Source organism: Colletes gigas, unplaced genomic scaffold, assembly GCF_013123115.1.
Source record: "Colletes gigas isolate AHSC1104 unplaced genomic scaffold, ASM1312311v1 Colletes_gigas_Sc00007, whole genome shotgun sequence".
Lineage (NCBI taxonomy): Eukaryota > Metazoa > Arthropoda > Insecta > Hymenoptera > Colletidae > Colletes > Colletes gigas.
In genome coordinates this window covers 4,984,321-5,010,777 of record NW_025106636.1, presented here as the reverse complement: position 1 = coordinate 5,010,777, position 26,457 = coordinate 4,984,321, and the positions used below count along the sequence as shown (strand labels likewise).

At 41.9% G+C, this 26,457-nt stretch overlaps 1 protein-coding gene across 5 annotated transcripts in view; it reads left to right on the top strand.

Annotated features, from left to right (window-relative positions):
* LOC122396400 (octopamine receptor beta-3R-like) overlaps positions 1 to 26,140 on the top strand; it is a 101,320-nt gene extending 75,180 nt beyond the window's left edge. For all 5 annotated transcript variants that reach the window (XM_043394755.1, XM_043394753.1, XM_043394752.1 and 2 more), the window contains 2 exons: positions 13,185 to 13,296; positions 17,798 to 26,140. In XM_043394755.1, the coding sequence (XP_043250690.1) occupies positions 13,185 to 13,296; positions 17,798 to 18,008 (323 nt within the window). In that variant the 3' untranslated portion in view covers positions 18,009 to 26,140. The remainder of the gene's footprint in view (positions 1 to 13,184; positions 13,297 to 17,797) is intronic.
* Positions 26,141 to 26,457: the final 317 nt, after the last annotated feature.

Genomic DNA, 26,457 nt, shown 5'->3' with positions numbered 1-26,457 from the left:
CATTGCCCTAGTTTTAAGAGACCGTTTTCCGGTTAAAATTCGATTCCCAAAGTGTCCAACTCTCGTACCTGCTGGCAAAATCGAGAATTCATTTTTTTCGTCAAAAAGTCCTGAAACAATTGGAAAGTCCTGAAACAGCTGGAAAGTCCCGAAACAGTTGGAAAGTCCTGAAACAACTGGGAAGTCCTGGAACGGCTGCATAGTCCTGAAACAGTTGCAAAGTCCCGAAACAACTAGAAAGCCCTGAAACAACTGGAAAGCCCTGAAACAGCTGGAAAGTCCTGAAACAACTGGAAAGACCTGGAATTTCTAGGAAACGCTGAAAATTCTTGGAAACCCTGAATTTTTAGCAAAGTTCTGAGTTTCAGGACTTCCTAGTGGGTTCAGGGAAACCAAGGAGTTTCAGGGAGTTTTATAACTAAGGTAATGATTTGGAGAGGAAAAGAAAGGTAAAAAATGATGAGAACACATAGAATTCTTTGAAATTATAACAATTATTGCCATAGATTTACATTATACAAGGCTTTAATACATATACATCATATCAGAAGTTGTCAACAAGGGTCAGCAGTGGTCAGCAGGGGCCAGTGATATATCAGAAGTGATATCTGAAATGATGTACATATGTACGCTCATACATAGAAATAATAAAAAAGAATTCATTTGTTTTCAGTAATTCAAATATGATCAGGGGGGTCTTAAGACGTGTATTTCCGTAAGAAAAATTTCACAAAATTTTTTTTCATTATAGTACCTTGCTTATGTTCGTCGACATACATTGGTCGGAAAGTAAAAAATACCTGGGCAGTCGAGACTTGGAATCGTATGCCATTGACGTGAGGTCGAATTTCAGATGTTCAAGAGCGAGAAGGCAAATGAGCCTTCCTCTCTCGACTCCCACGAGACGGTCCGAAATTACTTCGGGCAGCTTCGGAGAATCGAGAAAGAGGGCATGTCTCAGTTTGCCTTTGACGACTGTCCGAAACTCCACGAGCTCACGTACGCGTGATCTGGCATAGTGTGAGTAGTGCACCCGGTGCTCAATCTGGCATCACTGACTGTGGCGCCATGTTTCCCGAGTTTCTCACTTTCTCCGCTCGCGCGCGCCATATTTAAAGCCGCGGCACCGTTCCGTAACATGACAAATCGAAAATATTCCCGCGAGTCGGCAGTATAAATATGCCTCTGGTGACAGTGAGCTATGAATCTCGTAAGCGATCAGCCTGGTGGAGAACAGCCAGACGGAAGCGTTGCCAAAAGCCTCAACCAGCGAACTTGGCATTTCGTGGTCGTGTTGCTTTCAGGTCCAGCCATGGACATGTCCAATTTCGTGATTATGGCCGCGTATCAGAGCAGCTCGCGAGCGTCTAAATATTAACAACGATACTTTGACCTGGAACCTATACCACAGAAAGACTGAACATCCAAAATCTGATGAATTCTAATTTCTATAAATTGAGTAACAAATTGCCTTTTATAAACTTTGTTTAAATCGGTTAATCCCCTCCTGATTTACTATTTCAACTCTTTGGTATGCTCCGACTACCTGACGGATCCAACAAAAGTCAATTTGTTCGATTACATAAACCGTCCACGTATTCCTCTCGAAACAACTCTGGCCGAGTCAAGTTCACGTCAGACTGTTAAGAAGTTTGAAAGACAACTTGGCATCGGTAATTTGACAGCTTCAAACACTTTTAGAGCTAACTGGTGGGAAGTTAAAATGCTTGGAAAGTGTGTTTCTCAATAGTCTAACGAGACCTAGATGAATTGGCTATATAAAGTAGTTAATTGGCTAAAATTCAGAGTATGTATTCCCATCTGGTCAGCTACTCTGCAAATATTAATATTGGCTGATCTTTGTAAACAAATTCCACTTGTCGAACCACTCTCGTCACTCTGACGACCTGGCGAACAAGTCCAAGTTTCATCTACGCCCAAAAGATTCGACTACTTCACTCAGATTCGCACGTTATCGAAGTCTACGCAACGATTTCATCTTACATAGCAAATATCCTAGTATTTCACGGCGATTGTGTCTGTCAACGTGCACGTAGTGCTCCAGGGTGGGTGGTGAGGGGGGTGAAACGAAGCAGGGCAGAGTGGTCGCCAATGGCGTGAAATTATCGCAATCCCTGGTCCTAATTCACGCCAGCAAATTGCACGTAGTCGGTCCATAAGTTACGGGTAAGCATCAACGATACCGGAGGATCTGTTTACTTGGCCGTTTAATTGCTCGCGCATGCGAGCCACAATGTGATACACGCGTCGTTTATGAGCAACGATAAACGTCACGGCCCGGAGCCAAGACTGTAAATTGCTGGGACACCTAAGACAATTACTTATGCGCGGGGAACTAGCACAAAATAGATCCACGTGTTCAAACGTGAACCTCTTCGAAGGGCGTTCTTTAGATTCGACAGACAAGAGAAGCTAGGTTTTAGTTATGACTTATTTTATCCAAGTCCAGTTGGCGAAATTGATCCTCTCTTCCCTTTATCGTCTTCGAGATTCCGGGCCAAGGAACCTGATAAAGACTCGATGATCCAACGCGTTCACTTAATGATCGATAAAAGTTAGTTTCCGAGCGGTCGGGGCGACTAACCAAACCATTCATAATTCATGAAACATCCTTATTTCCCGCGAGTAATCTTGATAATAACGGATTAACGACTGACCCGAATACAAACGTGATAGAATGAATAATTGATAACCGGGCAAAAGTAAACTTTTCGTCGCCGCGAAATTATGCACGAGCCACTTGACCGTACAACTCCCCTAACGAGGACCCGTTTTGGCTGTCTGAGTCGGTCTGCAATTATGGTCGTGGAAACGTCAGAGCTACCGCGTGATTAATCACGTGGTAATTAATGCCATGGCCATTACCGCCATCTTTCACTGAAAAGTTTGATAAATAAAATACGAACGTACATACGTGCCGTTTCGTAATCTTACGAGGCTTGTGTCAGGTCTAATCTTAAAATATTGACCTAATTTTATATACACTCATGGCTGCTACTGCTTCATTTAGGTTCACCAACCCCAATATATGATCAATACGTAAACAAACAAAGCGAAATCTCGTTAATTAGGATTTGGTAGATCAGTGGTCCTCTTAGTTTATTGTCTTTCACAAGTATGCACGATCTAAGTGTTTTCGTATAAGATCGGTTCCAGGATTAAGTCAAGTCTGTCTACCACGTTACATCCAGAAAGCTTAAAGCAAATTAGATGATACAGGTAATCTTTCTTAACGACTGACCTAGTTGTTTCTAGGCACCCAGCCATTTCTGCTTCATCCAAGTACGCCCAAAGAGACAATACCTTCACAGATTACCCGAAAGCAATGCATCAATCAACATCTCAACATCGGAGGCGTACTATATCAAACGTGGTCTTCTCTCAGTCCGACAGTTTTAGAACGAATTACTATTTAAAGTTTCGATAGTACAGAGTTTAATCGAGTCATCACGGGCACTCATTACAAAATTAGAAATCGTGTTTCATCGGTAAGTCTGCGACATTGAAGTAGATCCAGGATTAGTTCAGAGGTCCTGTTGCCCATATTACGCCTTAAAAACTTCTTCTATAAAAAGAGTATCCAACGACCATGAAGGTCCAGTCGAATAAGCAATCTTTCTCAAAGATTCATCTAACTTTTTACATAAATATTGGTGACAAACCATGATCTACAAGGTTTCTAGCTCCATAAGTTCAGTGTTACTTAAATCGTCAAAGACATTCTGGACCAAAAGGCTCCCCTTTGAAGTTGGGCAAAAAGTATACAGTCGTCGCAGACCCTCTTTTCTCAAAGATACCCCAACATTTGTATAAGTATCCGTCTCATCTGGGTCGGCCACTTATCAAAAAGACGTGTCAAACCAAAGTAAATCCTTTTCCTACCGCGTCTCCTTGCTTTCCGGCCAGACGTCCGCTAGCGTTCGTCTTTTCACGCAGCCCGCCGTGGATTTTTACGAGCGTCGTTGCCTATTTAGAAACTGACCCAGAAAGAATCGCACAAAGGCCCGTATACGAGACTTTCCGGGCGGTTTCCAGACGCTGGGAATAAAGAAGCGGTTGCACGAGACCGGAGCTGGACCCGAACACAAAGAAAGGTACACCGAAACCCTTAACGCTTTCGCCAAAGGTTCCCTGAATCAAGCCGCAGTTCTTTATATTCCCGGACAAGCGATTCAAAAAGCTTCTTCCAGGGAAACGAGGAGATTTCGTTGAAATATGTACGACAGAGAAATATTTCGGGGCTTCCCCGTGCCGCGGAATTGTAACTAAATAGAGAATTGAATACGGTCGCCCTAGCGTTCTTCCCGTCTTCTTTTCGGTATTATACTTGGGAAGATGTCAACCTTTGCGATTTATTTGTCGACGTTTGCAGGAAATTGGCGGATAATTAAATTAATTGGTGGTCGTTGGGAATCGCAAAGCTTAAAAATAATGATTTCTGAATGCTAGTTGTAAATATTCTTTGGAGGACCGGTCGATGATCAAAGAAAGCTCAAAGCTCTTCCGCGATAAAAACTTTCGCACGGTATTCCGCGTGTCGTTAACTTTGTACAGCCGCGAGGATGGTTGGAATAAAGAAAAAGTAGACAGCGGGAGAAGAAAAACAATAGCAGGCGGGAAAAGAAATATTTTTCTTACGGTCTCTGCGCCCGTACCAGGCGGTGTGAATGACTGGAGGGGGAGGAGGGGCAAGCAGAGACGCTGCGGAGTTCATCCCATCATCTGGAATAGGTCACTGCACTTTCCTTTATATCGTGCCACGTAAGAGAATTGGCGTATAATCGCAGACGAGCACTGGGAATTTTGTCCTGTAGAATTGAGTGGCTTTCAATTTCGAAAAGTCAATGAAAATTAATTAGGAGTACTATTCGTGACTACTAGGCCTAGCTTAATGAAAGACAGAGCTGAAAAATCAGATATATCATCAGATATTGAGTGTTCCTCAGTTTGGGTTTCAGTTAACTTACAAAAGGAACACAGAATTGGGTGGATTTCAATTTTGAAAAGTCAATGAAAATTAATTAGGAGTACTATTCGTGACTACTAGGCCTAGCTTAATGAAAGACAGAGCTGAAAAACATCATCAGATATCGAGTGTTCCTCAGTTTGGGTTTCAATTAACTTACAAAAGGAACACAGAATTGGGTGGATTTCAATTTTGAAAAGTCAAAGAAAATCAATTGGGAGACCAATTCGTGACTACTAGGCCTAGCATAATGAAAGGCAGAGCTGAAAAATCAGATATATCATCAGATATCGAGTGTTCCTCAGTTTGGGTTTCAGTTAACTTACAAAAGGAACACAGAATTGGGTGGATTTCAATTTTGAAAAGTCAATGAAAATCAATTGGGAGATCAATTCGTGACTACTAGGCCTAGCATAATGAAAGGCAGAGCTGAAAAATTAGATATATCATCAGATATCGAGTGTTCCTCAGTTTGGGTTTCAATTAACTTACAAAAGGACCTGATAGATTCGATATCCCCTAACGACGAGTAAGACCAGCCCAATAAGAGGCAGAGAACTTCCTTCGAAGCTACAGACCCAAGCAATCAACAAGATTGCCCAAGGTGAAGTTATAAACATGTAAGACGTTAAGCGTCTCCTCGAGTTTGGGTTTCAATTAACCCGGGTACAAAAGGATCACCAGGGTCGTTCGAATAATTAGAACATTCTCCTAATACCAAACAAGGGTAACGTTTCCTGGTGGCTCAGTTTCAACACGCACCATCCAGCAGGTTGCTAAAACGGTTTGTAAAGATGAGTCTGAAGAGGCTGGGCTGGGAACGGGGAAGGGGGTTGGTTCGACGCGAGAAGTAGCGATGGGGCAAACGCGAAAGAACGAGAGGGCGAGGGAACTACAGGGGGGCTTGATCTCTCCCAGCCTGCGGTGAGCAGTAGGGTAGGTCAGTGAACGCGGTTCCAGGCAGCTTCAACGAGAACACTCCCCCCCAACACCCTCGCCCTCCACTTGTTCGCTCGATATCTGGAAACGACGACAGCAGACTCGCCGGGAAAGAGGGGGTGGAAACAGCAGGAGCCGTGGTTAGCGATGCGCTAAAAACGCTTCTAATCGTTCCGGATATTTTTCGGAATTTGAAATGGAAATTTAAGGGGGGAAACCGCTGTGACGGATCGAAAAAATCGAAATTGTTTTTTATTTAAAAATGAGAATTGAAGTTTCTCTTAACCCATGAATCATTCGAAGGTTATGTGAATTATGTATTGAACTAAACGTTTCATCGTATAACTAGAAGTAACTAGATATTGTGAAATTGGAAACACGAGTCCAAAGAGATACCTATAGTTGTACAGCCCTCACAGTGGTTCATATTAAATATAAAGTTCTCCAACAATTTCCTTTAACACGCAAGAAAAGTAATTATAGCAAGAGGGAATCAAACTTGTTTGACAAGTTGATGTCTCATTCTCATTCCAAACGCCTATTGGCATAGGTGACTCGTACCGGGCAGCCAGCGCGTTAACAATAGGGAAAAAGCCCGAAGCCAGAAAGCGATTAAGTGATTAATGTGCTTGAGAATTCGCACGAGTGGGCGCTGAATCCTCCATCGGCAGCCGTCGGCTCGCAGGGTAGTTTACAAGCGGTATGGCGTGACAAGGGGGTGAGAAATCTCTATCATTCAGGGTTGTTTACACACCGAGGCAGCGACCGGATACGCGCGGGATATCGAGAGCCTCTTGTGGTAGATTCTTCCACGCTTACAACGATCGCTGAATGGAGGGGTGAGTAGTTGCTTTTTTTTTATATTCGAAGTGATACGGGTTTGATGGAAGGTCGGTGGGGAGGCGTACGAATGTACCTTGTGGTTGACAAGGATCTCACTTAACTCGTCACGAGGAACTTATCGATCTTCTGGTAGAATTTTAATGGAAATGTGGCATGCGGTATTCCGCCTTGGGCAATTCGATCATAAATTCAGAAACGTGATTTATTAATCGCTCGCCGGTGTGGATGGTCTGTTTCAATTAAGCGCGGTAATTCTGCTCGATGCTCGGAGTAGTCCACTAGGAGTAGCATGACAGGTTTGTTGAAATAATAAACAATAACAAAACGATGCTCGTGTTCGAGAGCAACACTCTGTCGGTAGTATAGTAGCCCTCCCTGTAATAAAGAATAATCTTTCCGCCTGTAAGCCGTCGATTATCGTTATTTTACCATACGTCCGAACCTAACGCCCCGTGAAATAGAACTGCCCCGAGCGTAACTCCGTATCAGGAACGTCGGGACAAAAAAATATCGGGGACAATAATGTCGCGACATGTTCGGGGAAGTTCGTGGAACGAGAATTCTCATAGCATCGAAAGCTGGAATAAACGTCCAATGGCGAGCACGTCTACAGGTTCCGTGATCTTTTTTCTCGGTGAGTGAAGACGAAGCTCAGGGTCAGTGGAGGAGTAACGATGGCGAAGATAGAGGGACCGAGTGATAACAGGGGATCCGAATCGTCTGATCGGGCCATACGTGGATCAAGGGTTGAACGAGATTGAGGAAAGATAAGATTTCCTCGTGAGGGATCACGCGAGTGATTCCGTCGAGCGGAAACGCTCGTGAAAAGAGGAGGATCCGTGGTACGATCGTGTCGAGGATCGAGAATGAGCCTGGATAGCTTTCGGGCGGAATTAAACCTGCCCGGGCGCGCTCGAGACAGAGAATTTTAAAGAAACCTATGAAACGAACTCGGATGTATATAGCCGGACGGAAAATGATTCCCTTTGTGGAGCTAAATTGAATTGGAATGAGGGATAAGTTCTTTTCAAACGAACCTTCGCTCTTTAGAGAAACGAGGTTGAAGATCTGGCGCACAGTTCATTGAAACATGATTTAATGGAATTAGGTATCGATCTGACTATCGCGGTTGTAGCCTGGTACATGTATATCATTTCGTATGTGGCTGTTCGCGCTAGTTTTCGAAGTTTAAACACTTTTGAAGCGCCGAAGGTGGGTATATACCGGATGTACCGGGTGTCTGACTCTAGCCAACGCTACGGGTTCGACTGCTGGTAAAGTACGTTCCCTGAAATTTTCGACGCGAAATTCGATACGAATTCTCACACTTTCCTTTTGTCCTTCTCGCGAAATAATTTCAAACGGTATTGTTCGGCTTTCTTCGCGCGAAACAAAAAACCAGACAATGCAGCGCGCGACGCTGGTCGACGTAACATAATTCACTTCCCCCCGCCCGGCCATGCAAACGAAAGCGTGATAGACGACGCGTTGGAAAATGTTTAAACAAAACGACGCTGGACGGAGGCCTGATTTCCATTTATATCAGTGTTGCTGCGCGTACCGAATGGAAAACAGCATGGAAATTCAACGTACTTTCAATGAAGCCGTAAATATCGTCGTAAAAACACGAATCGTTTACGCGACACTCAAACCCCCCTCGTTATCGCTTCCATGGAAGCCACAACGTGTTTTTTATTTTCTTTCGATATTAGTCAACGTGCTAAATTGTTAAAAATTCATTTTTTAATAATAGGTTAGGTCAAGTGTGAAGATTCCTTAAAAAATGCAAGATTGTCGAAGATAAATTTCTAATTCAATTATGCGATAAACATAGTTTAAATAATTATTATTACGAAGTATGTTAGTTCGTATGTCGTGTAGTACTATTACGAGCAAAATGTCGTTAGATTTTTTATTCTAGATCAAAGGAAAAAAATGCCAGACTGCACATAAGGAATAACATTTATTGTTTCATCTGAAGTCGATAACACGTAACGAAAAAAAGATATTTGTATCTTGAAATGACAAAGAATATACTAACCTAACCCAAACCTAACTCTTATGCTGTAAAAAAATTGTCAAATATCACTTCTAATTTACCATTTTACCCGAGTCTCCCCTCTCAAGTGTTTGGAACTGACGATTACAAGTTAGACAATAAGTTAGGTTAGAATGCCTGAGTTTGCTACGAGCAGGGTTAGGTTGCATACTTAACTGTGTTAAGATTAGGTTGATATGTCTGACTATGTTCAGAGTAGGTCTAAGTTTACACGCTCGACTATGATAAGAGTAGGGTTAGGTGACTATTCTTGCCTACACTAAAAGCATAGCTAGGTATGATAGCTAGGTAAAATGAGGATGCTTGATTATGCTCACAGTAGGGATAGGTCGTGGCTAAAAGTATGGTCAGACTGCACTCCTTAACTATTTTAAAATAGTTACTATTGACTATGCCAGGAGTGGAGTGCAAACAGAGATAACGAGTAGACCGCAAACACAAGAGGCAAGTGAAAAGGCAGAACCGAGGTAGCCATTGCTCCGGTATAAATTCCTTTGATACAACCCTCATTACGTTGTATTTATTCTACCCTGAATATCCTCGTTTATGAAGAACAAATTTGCAGCTCCAAGAGTTAAATAAGATCCCCAGATTTTCTCATCCTTCTACAATCTTTTGCTGTACCCTGTCGACATCCACCAGCTACGAAGGCCTAGATTATAGTTTGATCTTCCGATCTCATGCCAATTATTTCTCCACTATCGAACCACCCCGTCAGTCTATTTAACTTGTTGAACTGTACCACTCAGTTGGATCTCGAAACGTAATCGTTACGGTTATCGGTTCGGTCATCCGAACGAAGCGTGTCGAGACGCGGCAGGTGGATGGGTGGCGGATCAACGCAAAAACGAAACAGTACCATCTGCTACGTTCGAGACGGGTAATCGCATAATAATGCCGCTTAATTGCCGGTCTGAGCTGCTGGCGAAATTCCGAGCCAAAGGGGGGGACAGATACGCCAGTAAGTTTCAGGAAACGACCGGTGCCCCACTTTCATACAATATGCAGGTCTTGTTGAATGAGGATTACGTCGCTCTTGTCCGGCCGTGGTCTCAGACGGGCGTAGAGCTAAGTATATTCGAGACGTGTACCTACTTGGTATTACCGTCGAGATTCTCATTGTTCAGCCTGTTAGGCGGCACAAACGCGACGACGGGGCTCAATGCCTACGCCATTGTCGAATGTTACGGCACGAGAACGAGCGGATTTTACTTAACCGTGACGTTCACGGCTGTGTCTGAAGCCGATTAAACGAAATGTCGAGCGAACGACGTCGAGGAACGATGAAAAGTTTATCAAAGCTTAGACAGATGCATGCAAAACAGATTCTAAACACCTACTGTTCAGCTAGGGATAGACTATACACTAGACAGTCACCTCGAGCATGAAGATCGATCGAAAAATATGTATGACATAATTTAAATTAATTTTGTGTACCTTTCCAAAGAAATAGTTGAATAAAAAGGGAGAAGTATTTTGTGTTCATTTACTGTTTCGTAATTCAAGCAAAAAATTTAATACAGAATACACAAGGTTGCATATTTATGGAAGGAGGATCTTCATTCTCCTCTTAATAGATAAGAGGTATTGCATTACTGAACATTACCGAGGATGGTTCGTAAAATCCAGGCTAATAAAATCATTGAAGATTCCGTTTCAAAGCTCCCAGCGGGAGCTTAATGAAACTCGTCTTTTTTATCTCTTACCGTTTTTCAGAGTTCTCTCATTTAACCATGCATCGAATCGATCTCGTCCAAAGGAGGGGGCAGAGAAAAATTGACTCGCTGAAAGAAAACCAGTTCGAAGCACATTCGTTTTTCTTAACCTCGTTTCGAGACGGAATTTCCAAGAACCAGAATTAACGGATCCCTCTCCAATCCAGGAGAATCACAAACACACACACTTTCGAATCCATTTCTATATTACTGTTCTTCCTACCTTCTTTTAAACTTTTACAATTGCACGTTCAATTTACAGTTCGTGCAAGACGCACATTTTTAATAATTTTAAATAAATGAAGTCAGACAGTCGGTATTTAACTTGAAAAACTACCCTTCGTACCAATGACACCCCGAGTGTTCCTACAATACTCTCGAAAAGGACGAACCTAACGAGCGATGGACGCTCGACGGTGAAACAAACAGCATTCGAAGCAGATGGACAAGAACAAATTCTCGAAACAACTCGCGTTCCTCGAAGCGTTTTTCGCGAAACGGGACTTCCAGGATTACGTGTTCCCCGTCGCCCCACCCCCGCCCCCCCCCTCCCCCTCTAAACTACTTTTCTCGTCTCCATTAAAAAGTTCCGAATCCGCTTTGTGCCAGAGCTCCCGCGGGACCAGCGGATTGCAGCAACGTTATTCGCAATCCCTGCGTGGTGCTTCCCTTCCGGAATCGAGGGACTCCGGGAACAACTGGAGTATCATAAAGTTTCCAACCGACAACTCCGAAGAGACCGACAGGTGTTCCTTTTACCACAAGCACGCGAGTCTCATTTTCTCGCGGTAAATTTTTTACCATCCGTGGCGCCACTCACAAGCATTTCAATACTACGTAAGATATTGCTGTGCCTCAATATCTGTTAAGATACTTCCCATAATTCGGGTAGGCTCAAATCCTTGAAAAAAATTTGGACGAAGAGTGAAAGTAGCAGACTACTTCCTCACGATATGTCCACTAGGTTCGATCAATACTAAGATGCACTACTAGTTTCTCATGGATCTGTTATTTACCTTTCTCTGGGTTCTCTAATTCGGTTAGTCTTAAATCTTTGAGAAACTTGGACAAAGAATGAAAGTAGCAGACTAGTTCCTCATGATATGTCTACAAGGTTCGATCAATACTATGATACACTACTAGTTTCTTATGGATCTGCTATTTACCTTTCTCTGGGTTCTCTAATTCGGTTAGAGTCTTAAATCTCTGAGAAACTTGGACGAAGAATGGAACTAGCAGACTATTCCCTCGTGGTATGTCCACTAGGTCTGATCAATGCTATAATACACTACTAGCCTCTCAAGGACCTGCTATTTACCTTTTTCTGGATCCCCTAATTCGGTTAGTCCTGCATCCTTGAGAAATTTGGACGAAGAATGAAACTAGCAGACTATTCCCTCACGATATGTCCACTAGGTCTGATCAATGCTATGATACACTACTAGCCTCTCATGGATCTGCTAATTTACCTTTCTCTGAGTTCTCCAATTCGTTTAGTCCTACATCCTTGAGAAATTTGGACGAAGAATGAAACCAGCAGACTATTCCCTCATGTTATGTCCACTAGTTTCTCATGAGTTTGTAATTTCACGTTGCTCGGTACTCTGGACATTGATATTGTTGTTCTATGAATTTGTTTGCGTCTTGAACAGCTCGGGAAGTGATTGCGTGTGTACACTTAAATTGGGCATACCGTAGAACAGACGCTTCTTGCATCTTGATAGACGAGCGCATCGATTGCACGAAAGCGGAGAAGCCGGTGAGCATCGACCAACCAACCTAAATCTGCCTGACTGCGTCCTAGCACGCGAACCCTTCAGCTTTCGCTTCAACGACTGCCTTCCTATTCTGGCACTTCGCATTATCTAAACAACGGTTGGATATCGGCCCCGTCCAAATGAATTTGCTATCTTTCGTTCGGGGGCCACGTGCTCCTGAATGGACACACGCTGCTGCATTCGACGTGCACCTTCAGGAAGTGCAATCTTTATCATTGGCTCGGTGACTCGAGAAGGGGTTAATCGGGACAGAGATAAATTACTCGAAACGAGATCAACCGGACAATTTAGGTCTCGCGAGAACGTATCGAAATTTTATCTACTTATGAAATACATGTATACTTTTTCTATAAATATCAGGCTGACCCAAATTAAACAGAACGCCTAATTACCGTTTCTTTTTGCGAACTATCTTTAAATACGAATTCGAGGAAATAAATTTTTGTTTATCAGAGCCAATTTTTTACTCCAATTTTCGGAAACTCACACGTTCTTTTTATTTTTAACAAGACTGCACCTACGAAGCCACGAGAGGAGTCATAACAAACAAGAATTTGTTTCGTTGATTTTGGCGCATCGATGTTGAAATTCTTCGAGCGTTAACGAGCGTCGTTTCGAAATTGAAATTAATTATCACTGTGGTTTGTCAAAGTTCAACGTACAATCGCGTGCCACGCGTTGTTTGATAATAATAATCCCATCGACGTTGTTTCTATACGACAGGGAACAGTAGCTTAAATGCCAAAATAATGGAATTTGCGCGATAATATCATTGAGAATTATTAATATAAGAAACAAAATATGTGTGTTTGTGGTTGCTCTGCAACGACCGAATCATAAACGTGACAATTTATAATTTTCAGGTACATCGATACGACAGCAAACGAAAAGCTGGAGGGCCGAACACAAAGCTGCGAGGACGCTCGGAATAATAATGGGCGCGTTCCTCCTATGTTGGCTGCCATTTTTCCTTTGGTAAGCAGAAACGATCATATATTTTCGGAGCTCGCTTTCCAACTCAGCGCTATCTTAATATACTAATGGCATTACCGTGTCCTGACAAATGTACGATCCCGAATCAGGAGGCGATTCTTCACGAAAAAGGGAATCGAAAATGCGGAATAACATTTTCAATTCGAAGCTTCGGTTTCGCAGAAACTGGCATTGAAAGCTTTTTGGGGCGTGTGATTCCGAGCGTACAATTATACGTGTGACCATTATTCATTTATTCTACTTGCCTTGATATTCAAAAATATGAATCGAAATGAGAGCTAACGAATAGACATTTTAACCAAATCTCTCACGTGCCCCAAACATATTCAAATTCTATTTCCTCGAAAACGGAACCTCGGACAACAAAATTTGATTCCTCGTTATCCATTCATTTTTTCATGTAGAATCACTGGAACCTCGAGCTATAATAATTTCAATATAGCATCACGCTATACCGGGCGACCAAATTCGTAAAAATGCAAATCCACGCAATGGAAGCCGTCCAACTCCGCGAGTTAAAATTAGATCCCCGGTTTCGTAATGCAACGGTCGCGCCGGGGGATTAAATGCCCAAAAATGCAAATGATCGGCAAGTACCGCTGTTCGCTGACACAGACGTTTCAGTTCCATCAACTTTCCTCGCAGACGTTCGTAAACAATTCCGTCGAAGGACGGAACTCATAGCAAAACTGTTTTCCACCTACGCGTATGTAAATATCCGATCCATCGAGTACTTTTTTGCGCGGGGGGTTTGCACAATCGCGATCCCGGAAGCGTCGGGGAAACTGAACAGAAACTCATCTGTACGGCAGTGCAACGGTGCATCAACGAATGGCGGTTGCAAGCTTTTCGAAGCTTTCGTTTCATCGACGCCAAGTTCCCGGAGTCGGAGAATTACTCGCGAAAGCTGAACCAGCCGCATGTTTTATTAATGCAAAGCCGAGTGCATCCCGCAGAGTACGCCCGTGAGTTTAGCTCGGTCTCCGCGTATCCAGTCCAACTATTTGCTTGACTAAGCGATGCAGGACCGTGGTTTCCGAGGAAATGGCACTTCCCTCCTTGCTGCTGGAATAATAAGGGCAGAAGTTGCCAGGCATCGGGTTCTAATGAGAACTTCGCCGTTGCTATGCCGATTCGTTCGTCGGGAATCGAAGTTTCACGCGTGATAGGGAATGAAGAACAACCTGGAAGATCGTGTACCAAACGCAGCATTCGAATCGTATGGAGTTTCGTTAAAGATCGTGTTTTGGAAACCGACGAGGTCAAACGACTGACATTGAGGATCTCTTCTGCTACTTCAAATGATTTTTCGAACTCTACATTGAGCACGATTTCGACCACCGTGTGGTTTATTTTCCAATCACTCGTGTATCGGCTGACTCCGCTGAAAGGCAATCTGCGGCTCGATATTACATTCTATACAAATCCCTCGCCTGAACGATTCTTCCTGGATTTAAATGTTTCCGTTTGAAATAACGTTCTACTTTCGGAAAATTCGCTGTTGCGGAGGCGAGAGGAGCGCTTTGGGAAGTTCAATTTGGAAGGGCCGGGTTGAATTTAATTTTCTTCGATAGAGTATGCGCTCTTTTGAGCCGGGAAGCAAAATACGGTGCTACTTTTCTGTCGCAATTTGCCCCGACGTTTATGACAGTTGGACAAAGAGTGCTTTCTAGACTGTATCAAGCTTTTCAAAGTAGTCAGAGAGAAACTAAGTTTGCCATAGATACTCTTCTTAAGTAACCAGAGAAACTGTGAATGAATATTCATAATTATATAGGGTGTTCGGCCACTCCTGGGGGAAATTTTAATAAGAGATTCTAGGGGCCAAAATAATCTATTCACCGAAACTAATTCTTCCAGAACGATTTGAAATTTTTTTTTCGACGAACAATTTCACATATTCAGGAATTTTTTCCTCGAAAGTGCGTAGGAATTCGGGGATATGTCTATTCACCAAAAATTATTGCAACTGACCCCCGCAGCCGAAAATAATTTTTTCAGAACGATTTGAAAAAGTTTTTTTTTTGACGAAAAATTTCAGTGAAACGTATCAATGGTATGGTCAGACATGTAATTTTCTGTAAAGAATTTTTTTCTCGAAACTGAGCAGGAATTCGAGGATATGTCTATTCACCAAAAATGCTTGTAATTGACCCGTGCAACTAAAAATAATTTTTCCAAGACGATTCGAAATTCTTTTTCTTCGTCCAAAACTTTCAGCTCCTACTCCAATTTTTTTCTCGAAAGTGCGTAGGAATTCGGGGGTATGTGTATTCACCAGAAATGATTGTATTTGACCCTAGAACCTAGAAATAATTTTTTTAGAACGATTTGAAATGTCTTAATTTTGTCGAAAAATTTCATATCTACTCGAATTTTTTTCTCGAAACTGCGTAGGATTTCGTGGATATGTCTATCGACAAAAAATAGTTAGAATTGACCCCTGAAGTCAAAAATATTTTTTTCAGAACGATTCGAAATATTTTTTTTTGGAAATTCAAACGTTAATAACTTTTTAACGAAGCTTCAATCAATAAATTGGTATTCTTGATTTTCGTTTTATTTTGACCTCTAAAATCTTACATTCAAATTTTTCCCAGATGTGGTCTAACACTCTGTATAACCCAGCAACATTCTTATGTTATTAATTATATGCAGCAGTGTGAGTTTGAATTTTCGTAAAATAATTGTACAACAGTGAATTCGTGGAAAACTTTTCGTCGGGACATTATTTATTTAACTCGCAGCTGCGCTAAACGCTAAAACAATCGTCCCCTCGAAAGTTCGACCGTGCCTGCGAGTGGCTGCAGCTACAAAAATAAGTTATTAATGAATTAAGTCGCAAAAAGTTTCTTCCTCGTCCGAGAATTGATTACTTTGACGATAACAAAAATTAATCATACTTGAAAAATCCACAACGTATAGCAAATACCTCAGCGCGATGGTATGACTTGTCCCTGTTAGAGGAAAGTTTCGATGTTTACGATACTCTCGTGCAAGTTTTCCATATTTTTCATCATTTTTTTCATCGAACGATGGAAGTTCGGTTAATTGCTTCAGTCTAGCAGCCCACGCTTCTCGTTATCCTCGTAATAATTAATTCTTACAGTTAATTCGAGTTGACGATGCGTTTCATCGATAAATTGGGCCAAAAAATAAACTGTTCTTCAAATTATTAAAAAATAATTTCTTCGTACTATTTTGATACTACTGTTGTCAATACATTTGTTATTTCGATCATGGTAGCAGATTGATGAAACGAGAAACACCCACCGTTCCATTGTCCGAAAGGGCATGGATTCCTATTAGTTCGTACCTATTAGGTCGTGGGCATCCCCCGTATTTATAATTACACGAAAATCGTAGGTTAGGAGCGACAGTCGGGGCGAAGCAGCGCGTTCAAGCAGAACTTGGAATGATTTGCAAGCGTGCCCGCCACGACGAGCATTATTGTGCAGCTGCGGACATATGCGAACGCGTTCGACAGCTGCAGTAAATCACGACCGCGCGGCTCGATTAGCTTCCGCGGGCGTGAATGGAGATTTCCGGTCCGCGGGACGTTTCTAAATGTCGCGTTCGAGATAAATAACTTCCCAAGCGGCTGAAAATATGATCATTAGTCAGCGTGAAAAATTTTCTCGTACGTTCACGCCGGCTGCATTAGTCGACATCGTCCAGAATTATTGTGGCCGGTAAGAAAACCCCGAGGAAAGCTTTTAGCGGAGTTTTATATAGTGTCTGGGTCAGGATTGAAATGTAGCGATCACCGAGTTATAATTCAGCTCGCGGACCACTATTATTAGACGTTACGACGTGCTGGAACTGAACTTTAATGGGCCTTTATGCTGGGGATGTTAAAAAAAAGATATATCAAATGAGTCGATGTTAAAATCGTTCGAGAAAGCTCACTGTAACTGGACATGGTCAGTTGAGGGGGTAGAAACCACGACAGTTAACGAGGCAATATTTGATATTGACTCTAGAGGTCGATGTGAGGAAACGTCAGAAAATTATTAAACTATAGGGAGGTAGAACTGAACTTTAGTGGGCCTTTATACTGGGGATGTTAAAAATAAAATATGTCAAATGAGTCAATGTTAAAATCGTTCGAGAAAGCTCACTGTAACTGGGCACGATCAGTTGAGGGGGTAGGAACCACGACAGTTAACGAGGTAATCTTTGACTGTAGAGGTCGACACGAGGAAATGTCAGAAAATTATTAAACTATAGGGAGGTAGAACTGAACTTTAGTGGGCCTTTATACTGGGGATGTTAAAAATAAAATATAGCAAATGAGTCAAAGTTAAAATCGTTCGAGAAAGCCCACTGTAACTGGACATGGTCAGTTGAGGGGGTAGAAATCACTACAGTTAACGAGGCAATATTTGACTATAGAGTTCGACGAGAGGAAACGTCAGGAGATTATTAAACAATGGTATAAACTGTTCTCCATACTAATCCATGGTATTCGTGTCTTCCCCAGGTATCTGACGACGTCCCTGTGCGGCGAGTCTTGTTACTGTCCAGACACGGTGGTGTCCGTCCTATTCTGGATAGGTTACTTCAACAGCGCCCTGAATCCCCTGATCTACGCGTACTTTAACCGCGATTTTCGCGAAGCGTTCAAGGACACCTTGAAGAGCGCCCTCCCGTGCTGCGCGAGCTGCTGGAAGACACCGTCGCAGTTCGTCTAGCGAGAGAAGCCCCCGTGAACAGTCGCACCGGACACGCCATAGCTTGAGATCCACGAACGAATTTGGCGTCAGCTCGTTGGCCGAACGATCGTCAAACTCCATGGGGCGAACGAACACGCGGTACCTGCATTCCCTTTTACACGTCCGCTCCGGTCGGATTTGGCCGCTCAAGGTCACCGCCTCCATCGCTGTCCCCACTCTCGTCTCGCGGGAGCTTCAAGGGGACCGGAATGGTGGGGGAAACGAAGATGGTGGGGGACGACCACTCGGTGGCCTTGGGCGGCCAGTTAAGTTGGACGTGACTCGGTCGACTCCCACGGCGCATTCCGCCGGAGTTGATCGCTGAACGACGGTGCAATTTAATTTGCCAATCGAGAGGAAATGCAGAGGGTGCCAACCTATCATCGATCATTCAGCTAGAAGTATTTACTGCTAATTTGTTGAATCGCGAGTACGCCTACGATAAATCACACGCTGTGTTAGAGAAACGATGAAACGACTCGGAATTGGAGTACCAAAGGGCTCGCAAAACGAAAACCGTGTTTCGTACGTGTGCATCGATCAGATTCTGATTATGGTTCGAGACTTCGAGACTTTGAGTCTATATTCTCTTTGGTAAAAATTAATAATCAGTTGATTTCTTTGATTGGCTCCGCGCGATAGGTAAATTTGATTCGTGGCTTAATCGAGTGGACATGAGAAAGAATACGAATATCAAACAGAGTTCCCGATTTCTCAGTCAGAATTGGGATTACTTTCTGTTATTTTCTAATTTCGAACGAAAGATTTTATTAAATTTTAACTGCCAGAAATTGATCAAAAGATTTGGAATTTTCCTTATTTAATTCGCCATCACGATGATTGGATTCGATTTCCAAAACAATGGAAACGTTTCCAATTATACGTATCTCTTACAACCGTGGAACGTGCACTATTTTGTCACGTGAAAATTCGATTTTGCCCAGGTGCACACGTACGCGTACATATTTAACGAAACGCACGGTTTGCTCCATCCTTGTCCGATAGAATCGATTACGCTCGGCCAGGCGTTCCGCTTCAATGATTTATTAGAGGCGCGTTAATTAATCCGGACGGAAGTAGAGGCCGTGCCCCCGTGAGTTTTGCCAACCGTTCGCCGAGAAACGAGTGCAACGGTATTTGAGACTGATTTTATGCATTTCTGGACTCGAATTAAGCCCCTTTTTAGGAACCTCCTGCCCGTGGATCGCAATCAGAACCCCCCCCCTCATTAAGGTCAGCTACTTTGACTGGCTGGTTCCCGACCGTTTGTCACGCTGGAATTCCAAACTGCTAATTGCAAGACGCTAAATCGCTGTTCGCGCGAAAGCTTCGACTTCGATCCCTCCGCGGCGGTCGCCCGGGGGCGAATAAAATCGAACAAGACACTTCTCGTCTCTTCGACGAAGACACTCGGTGAAGTTCTCTGATCTCCTTAAAGGATTTCACAGTCGAAGAAAGAATCCTTTCTTGGGCTTGGATTTACCTCGAGTGGAAATTTATCAGATGAATTGCAAGTTGCTCTCGGGGATGGCAAGTGTTCACAAGTGGTACTGCCGGAAGTCTGGTCATTTTTTGATAATACAGGGGACGAGAAGAACATTTCACTTCTTCGGTGGATATTTCATTTTACGATTTTTCACGCCAAAAGTTGCCTTTAATTTTGGTTATACTGGATTAAGAAAGATTTCTTGGCGCTCAGGAACGGCGAGATGTATCGCGGAAACGAGCTGAGTGATTTAATATTTATATATTCGCGCATCTTGGGGCGCAAACTTTGGTTTCTGGGTTCGGTGGAGCGAGCGTTGAAAGCAGTTTGAAGAATTCCGCGCACGGTCGGGAACTCGTAAATGAGTTCGCTGGATGAATGGATTAACATTTAAACTTCGAGCCGCGGTGTGACGACTGACGACAATGGTTGTCGACAACCGGAAACGGGGGGCAAAAGAAGAAGAAAAAAAAATGATAAGTACTCTTTTTACGTCTTTCGTTGGCGCGCAACGACATCGCGAATTTCGTCAGAAAAACACGTGCCGGAAATGCGTACCTTCGTGGGCGACGAGCTTCGCGGAAGTAGTAGTTAAAATGCGATTTTGGGCGCTGCTTGTCCGCCAGTCATCCATCTTCGATCATTTTTTATTGTAAATTCTAGTAATAAAATAAAATAAAATTAAATCAAATTTTATTTCATTAGATTTAATTTCTTATTGACTTCCATTTTGTTTTGTTCTGTTTCAACAAACACATTTCACTATTGCAACTATACATTACTAAAAATCTGTAAATATACATGTAAAATGTATTGTTTGTAAAAATGTAGTATATTTAAATGGTTGGGTGCAGATTCAAATAATTTCTTTCTTTCTATCAATGAGACAATAAGATTATTAATCCTTGTACGATGAAAATGATTAAAAAATACGATCAGCAGTCGAATTCAATAACAATAAATCTACTCGAATTCTCCAAATATAATTCTTGAAAATGAAGGCCAGAACCAGAATTTCTATTAATTACTGTAGTTTCATGTTTAATTTTAAATAACAGTTGACTCCAAAGTTTAAAAAAAAATTTTCAAAAATTGTAAATCAAGATGGATGTAAATATTTTGCAAAAGCACTGTCCAGTTGTTCATAAACCGACCGGCGACCAACCAGCGCGCAGAATCGTCGAACACGCGTTGACTTTGTAAATACGTTGTCAACCATAAACGTAGGATAAAGGTAACCAGTGCTACCTAGGTGTAATTAGAGAACAACAAAGCTGTATTATCTGTAACGCAATACTTATTAACAATGAAATTGTTAACGAGAGAAGAGCGCCGGGCTGCGTTCGCATGAAATGCAAATATCATGGAACCGAGTCACGAGTTGCTTTCATAGTCACTTGGAGCTCACAAGTTTTCGTGTATGGGATGAGTAAATTCTACAAAAATTCTATGAACTCTCATCTTCGTCATCTTTCCTGTCATATGTGACCTTTCGAGCACTCTTAGGTAAGAAATTACAACGAAACCTCGATAATTGCGCGAAAATAAAGATGGAGGCGCGTGCATATATCGAGGTTCGGGCAATTATCGGGGTAATCGGTTCAACGAAAACATACTCCACTATTCTCGCTAATTCCTGGTTCTTCGACTGCACTTGTTACTAACAAACCACCCATTTAATTGTCACTACAGTGCAATAAACGAGGTTTTACATGTTTTTCTCATCGATACATTATTTTTAAAAGAAAATGTAAACGCTACAATTTCCATCGCCTCCTGTCAGCCTAAAGCAATTTCCTCAGTCATGTAATTATGCTCACACGTACCAATACGCCTCAGAAACACTATTTAAGTTCCCAATGTTGGGTGTCTCATCCTATACACGAAAGAGCAACAAAGCCAGCGATTTGCCGCCACGAGGCACGAAATAAGGTGGCAAAAGGGTGGTAGAAACTCCTGCACGTGGTATTGGATCAATCAGAGAGATTTTGTTTGCAAGTGGAAAGCGAAACTTTTCTTTCGTTCTCCACTTCCGGTCCCAGCCCGCGCGTCTCCTCTCTCCGGCGGTAGAGACTCGACTTTTTCTAGAGGACTTGCGAACGCTTTACTTTCATTCGTACGGCCTATTGTACGCGTTTAGACTGTATAAATGTACCATAGCAATAATAATCAAGGACTGTACATACATTGACGACGAACAACGGTGAGAGTGCGAGCGCGCGTGTATGTGAATTGTGTATGCCCGTCGTTTTTGTAAGTGATGTTTAATCGTGTAGCGTGCGTGTTCCGTGTTGCTTTAAAGTGTACACAATCTTCCCCTCCCCCCCCCTACTACGAGCGACGTAATTATTATCATCGTTAACCTCACTGCAGGTCGATAGGTTTCATGTGAGATTCCCAGATGTAGCAGATATTCTTTGGGAATGGTCCAAGGGAATTCAAAGGACAGCTGGACTGTTTGAACGTCAGTGACTGCTCGTTCGAATGAAAATGCAACGCTTTGTTTTTTACCAATGAATTTAAACGATTTTTCTTATTAAACTACGATGATATTTGAAGTTAACTTTGGTTCCGAATCTGTGTTGGAAATGTGAGATTAACCCCTTGCACTACGATCTGAAGTTCGATTGCGTGAGCCCAAAATTTAAACGAAACTGCCCAGTTTTTGAGATATTCCACGGTCTCACGCGTGATGATCAGTTTTGGTCCGAATGTCTGACCACGAGTCTCACGTGTGATGATCAGTTTTGGTCAGAATATCTGACCCTCGAGTTTCACGCGAGATGATCAGTCTTGGTCCGAATGCTTGACCACGAGTCTCACGTATGATAATCAGTTTTAACCAGAATACCTGGCCCTCGAGTCTCACACGTGATAATCAGTTTTGGCCAGAATACCTGACCCTCGAGTCTCACGCGAGATGATCAGTCTTCGTCCAAATGCCTGACCACAGGTCTCACGCGTGATAATCAGTCTTGGCCCGAATGCCTGACCACAAGTCTCACGTGTCTCACGTGTCTCACGCGTGATACTTGTGTCTTACAAGTCTCACACGCGGTTGTAGGACAAAGGGTTAAGAGATCGATATAGTACTGCCAGGTCCATAAGTTCGTGTGTGTGTTTGTGCTACTGTTTATGCCAAGAGTCGAAACAGTTACGGAAATTTTCATTGCAAAATAGAATTTCGACATCAAAGTGAAAAGAGATTACATTGGAAAAGCGAGTGAAAAGCATTGGTGAATGTTTAATTCTTTTTAACACTAGTGAGACCTAGAATACCAGTCTCATAACGTTTACTCCTACTGTGACTTTGCCAGAACAACATTTTTACGTGAAAATATTGTGCATGCAGCGTAGTTTTATTTTTTTTTTTTGCAGTTCGAAATATGCGAATTTATGGACCGACCTGATACATTTGGGAATATCTCATTCAAAGAGTGATTTATATTTTTGTTAACGTTCGATTTGTTCCGATTCCCCTTTTTTTGCACAGAGAAAATATAAATAATTAAATTATATTCTGAATTTATTATTGTGGAAAATAATTTCATGCGATATCTCCCTATTAAATTTTCTAACGATTCTCTTCGATCAAAGACTAATAATATATTGTGCCAAAATTGTTCCGACATTTTGTGTTATTCATAATTTTCGAGAAGTAAACGAGATGGAAAACAAACAACAATATCGTAATCTGTACAGATTATCAAAATTCAATCAAATTTCACATATGTTACCATATAACGATATACATAATTAAATATAAATACTAAGTCGATACAGTTAGTACATCTTTTACTATCTGAAAAGAAACAAAATATTTTTTATTTATTATTTCGAAAAGAAATTTCAGAAAATTGTTGATAGGGGCTCGAAAGTACTTTCAGTAAAAGATTCCGACACTTTTGATCCGAGATCCGACGATTGTATCGGAAGTTAGCTTCGAATCCTCTTATTTTTACAGCTCAGATGCGTTTAAAAGCCGTTTCATGGACCTGGATGGGTAAAACAAAAAGAAATTGCAGACATTCATTCGATCGAGCGCTGACACTGACCTAGCTAAACGTCATCGACTGCCTCGATTCGCTCGAATTTCCGATTAATCCTATCCGTTAGATTCGTATCATTCGCGATAACAACAATCGGCACGGACATACCAATAGTGGGATCCAACATCGATATCGAAACAAAATCCGCGCTATTTAAAGGGGAATTATATTCGAAGTAAATAAATGGTGTCGATAGTATCGTTCTAACTGACAAATTGCAACTGTATCCTCCTTCGAGCATGGATCGAACAGCCACAGATACGATTTCCAATTGATTCTAGCAAATTGACTATTCGTTCTTCGAGTCATTGAAACAGAGACACAAAATTGCAAAATATTTCAGAAGAAATTTCAAAATGAAAATTAAACCGAAGTGCAATAGTAGTCCTCGGTTATATGAAATAATTTTTACCCGCTCACATGAAACAGAATCGTTTAAATTCTTTTAAGAAATTGAACACATCGACACGAGTAATTATTTCGAAAATGAGATCCCTTCGATTGCGAAATTCGAGTAAATTCGAGCGACGACAGTCCCGTTACCGGAAGCCACGAGCCACGACAAGATTTGATTTCCGATACGCAAGTGTTCCTTTCGACGCATCGGCGCGAACTTTATTTTTGTACATGTACAACACAAGGATTACTTCGTCGATGCGTTTAGATATTTTCTATTGGGCTTCCGTTCTAGTATCACGGTTTAAATCGTCGTAATTAGAGCTCCTCTGACGTCGCGTAATATACCAAAGAGTACGTGTTACATTGCAAATTCGTAGCTTCAATGTGAGCCATTGATTGGAAGGTGCATTACAACTGAGCGAAGCGGGACAGTAAACACTACTGCATCAATCACTATGCCACTGTTTTCTTTTCACAACCCTACAGTGTATAAATATTTCTTATTTACATTAACATTCTAAATTTACAGAACCACTCAAATTCAAATACAGTGTTGCCTCTCAAGTTGTCACAGAACGATGGATCACAGTGACAACATGAAAGACAATGCTGAAATTAACGCACAGAGCATTTGCGTTGTTTCTGGCGTCGGCGGGACATTCGACAAAGGAAAAAAATTCTGCTCAAGCGTGCACTGGAGGGTTGCACGGTATACTTTTCTTCATCGCTCCGCGTCGGACGAGCAATGTTAACGAGACTTACAATCTCGCGTAATGCATACCCGTTGAAACGCCCGAGACTTTCGTAAATAGCGAGAAACTATTATTCGAGAGAAAGTATTCAGAAAAAATAAAAAGGAAAATTGCGCTGTCGCGCAGTGTACGCATCGGTGGATATTTTTTTTTTTTCTCCGTGTCTCCGACCGCGGAAAGCCCCGGCTATGTAACCTTCGTTCACTCCTCGTAAAATAAGTGGGTAATGACCCACATTCTCGCCTTTTCAACCAGCCTCCCGGCCGGCACGCGTTCAGAGGCGCGAACACGATGGGAGGCCCTCGAGATTTACATAAATTTCGACGAGGCCAACGAATCCATCGCTGCATAGCAACAAATTAAAAAACCTTGTTTTTGTATGAAACCATCAAAGTTTTACAGGTGAATTAAATAAGATTCCAACTATCGAATCGTGGCTGACGTGATTCAATTCGTGGAATTTTAAATAGAATCGAAAGAAGGTGGAATTGGTGAATAATTACTCGCGATCGAAGCCAAGAGATTTTAGGTAAGACGAGTCTTAACTATCGAACTGACATCTGGCGGCGTGAATTTCAATTAGACACTAATGGCTTCCAATACTCGTGAAGTTCTTGGCTTCGTTCGCGTGTAATTATTCGACACTTCGATTGTCACGATTGTGATTAAAATTAAAAAAAAACTATTCACAGGAGAAACTGTATCATTCATTTTGATAAGTGAAATCAAAATATAATGTATGCCATGTACTTTTCAATTTATACGGAGGAACGGAAAAGGAGACGATTCCTTATAAATAAGTATTATTAGCAAGTATTATTAGCGAAAAGTGGAAACATTAAGAATTACAGAATTAAAAAATTCAACAGAAAATATTAACTCGATATTCCTTGCATATTATATTTATCAGAACCTAGAAGAACTAGTTCTTCTTTTTCTTTTATTAACTGATGTACCAGAGCCTGTTTATTACCATTACTATTGTTTTATTCTTCTATCAGTAACTCATCAATTTCTTTTTATTGGCTCTATACTGAATAAATTGAGGATTCTCTACCGTAGACTAGCAAAATCAATCTCTCTCCGTGCAACACGACAATCCTAATTGTGAGATCACAGAGCATTGTTGTCACCTGATACAGTTCCTTTCGGATGAATCGAATCGGAATTTGCAGAGCAATACCTGGTTTCTAATTAAATCACGCGATACGGAAGCCTTTGAGAATCGGAGCGCCTTCTCCAAAATGTTGATCAAATTCTATTGAAAAATTCTTGAAACTAATGAGACCTATCGAATGCACTTTTGCACCCAGAATATCCTACAAATTAATAGATCTGTGGAAGAGAATTTCGTAGGAGGATAGAAAAGGAAAATGGGGGGTCTATCGAGCGCTTGTGAGAGCGTGATCCCTCTAGCGGCGAGCATGGGAGGCGACGCCATAGATCGAATCACAATTTTCGTGTCATTCATCGCAATTTCTTTTTTATAAATAAGCATTTTAAGACAAGAACTTTGCAAAAATGGTCGAAAAGAAATCTAAACGGGCAGGAGGTAGTAAAAAGTTGGCGAGTGATTAGATTTTTACGAGTAATTTTATATAGATGGATCTCGACAATGGTTTCTTTTCGTCAGGAAAATCCTTTCCAGCGAGCTCTGCTCTGAACACGGATTGAACGTTGCAATTGATTCTTGGAAGGTGCTAGAGCTCGTTAGAACCACGAGATAAAGGTAAGTAGAGACA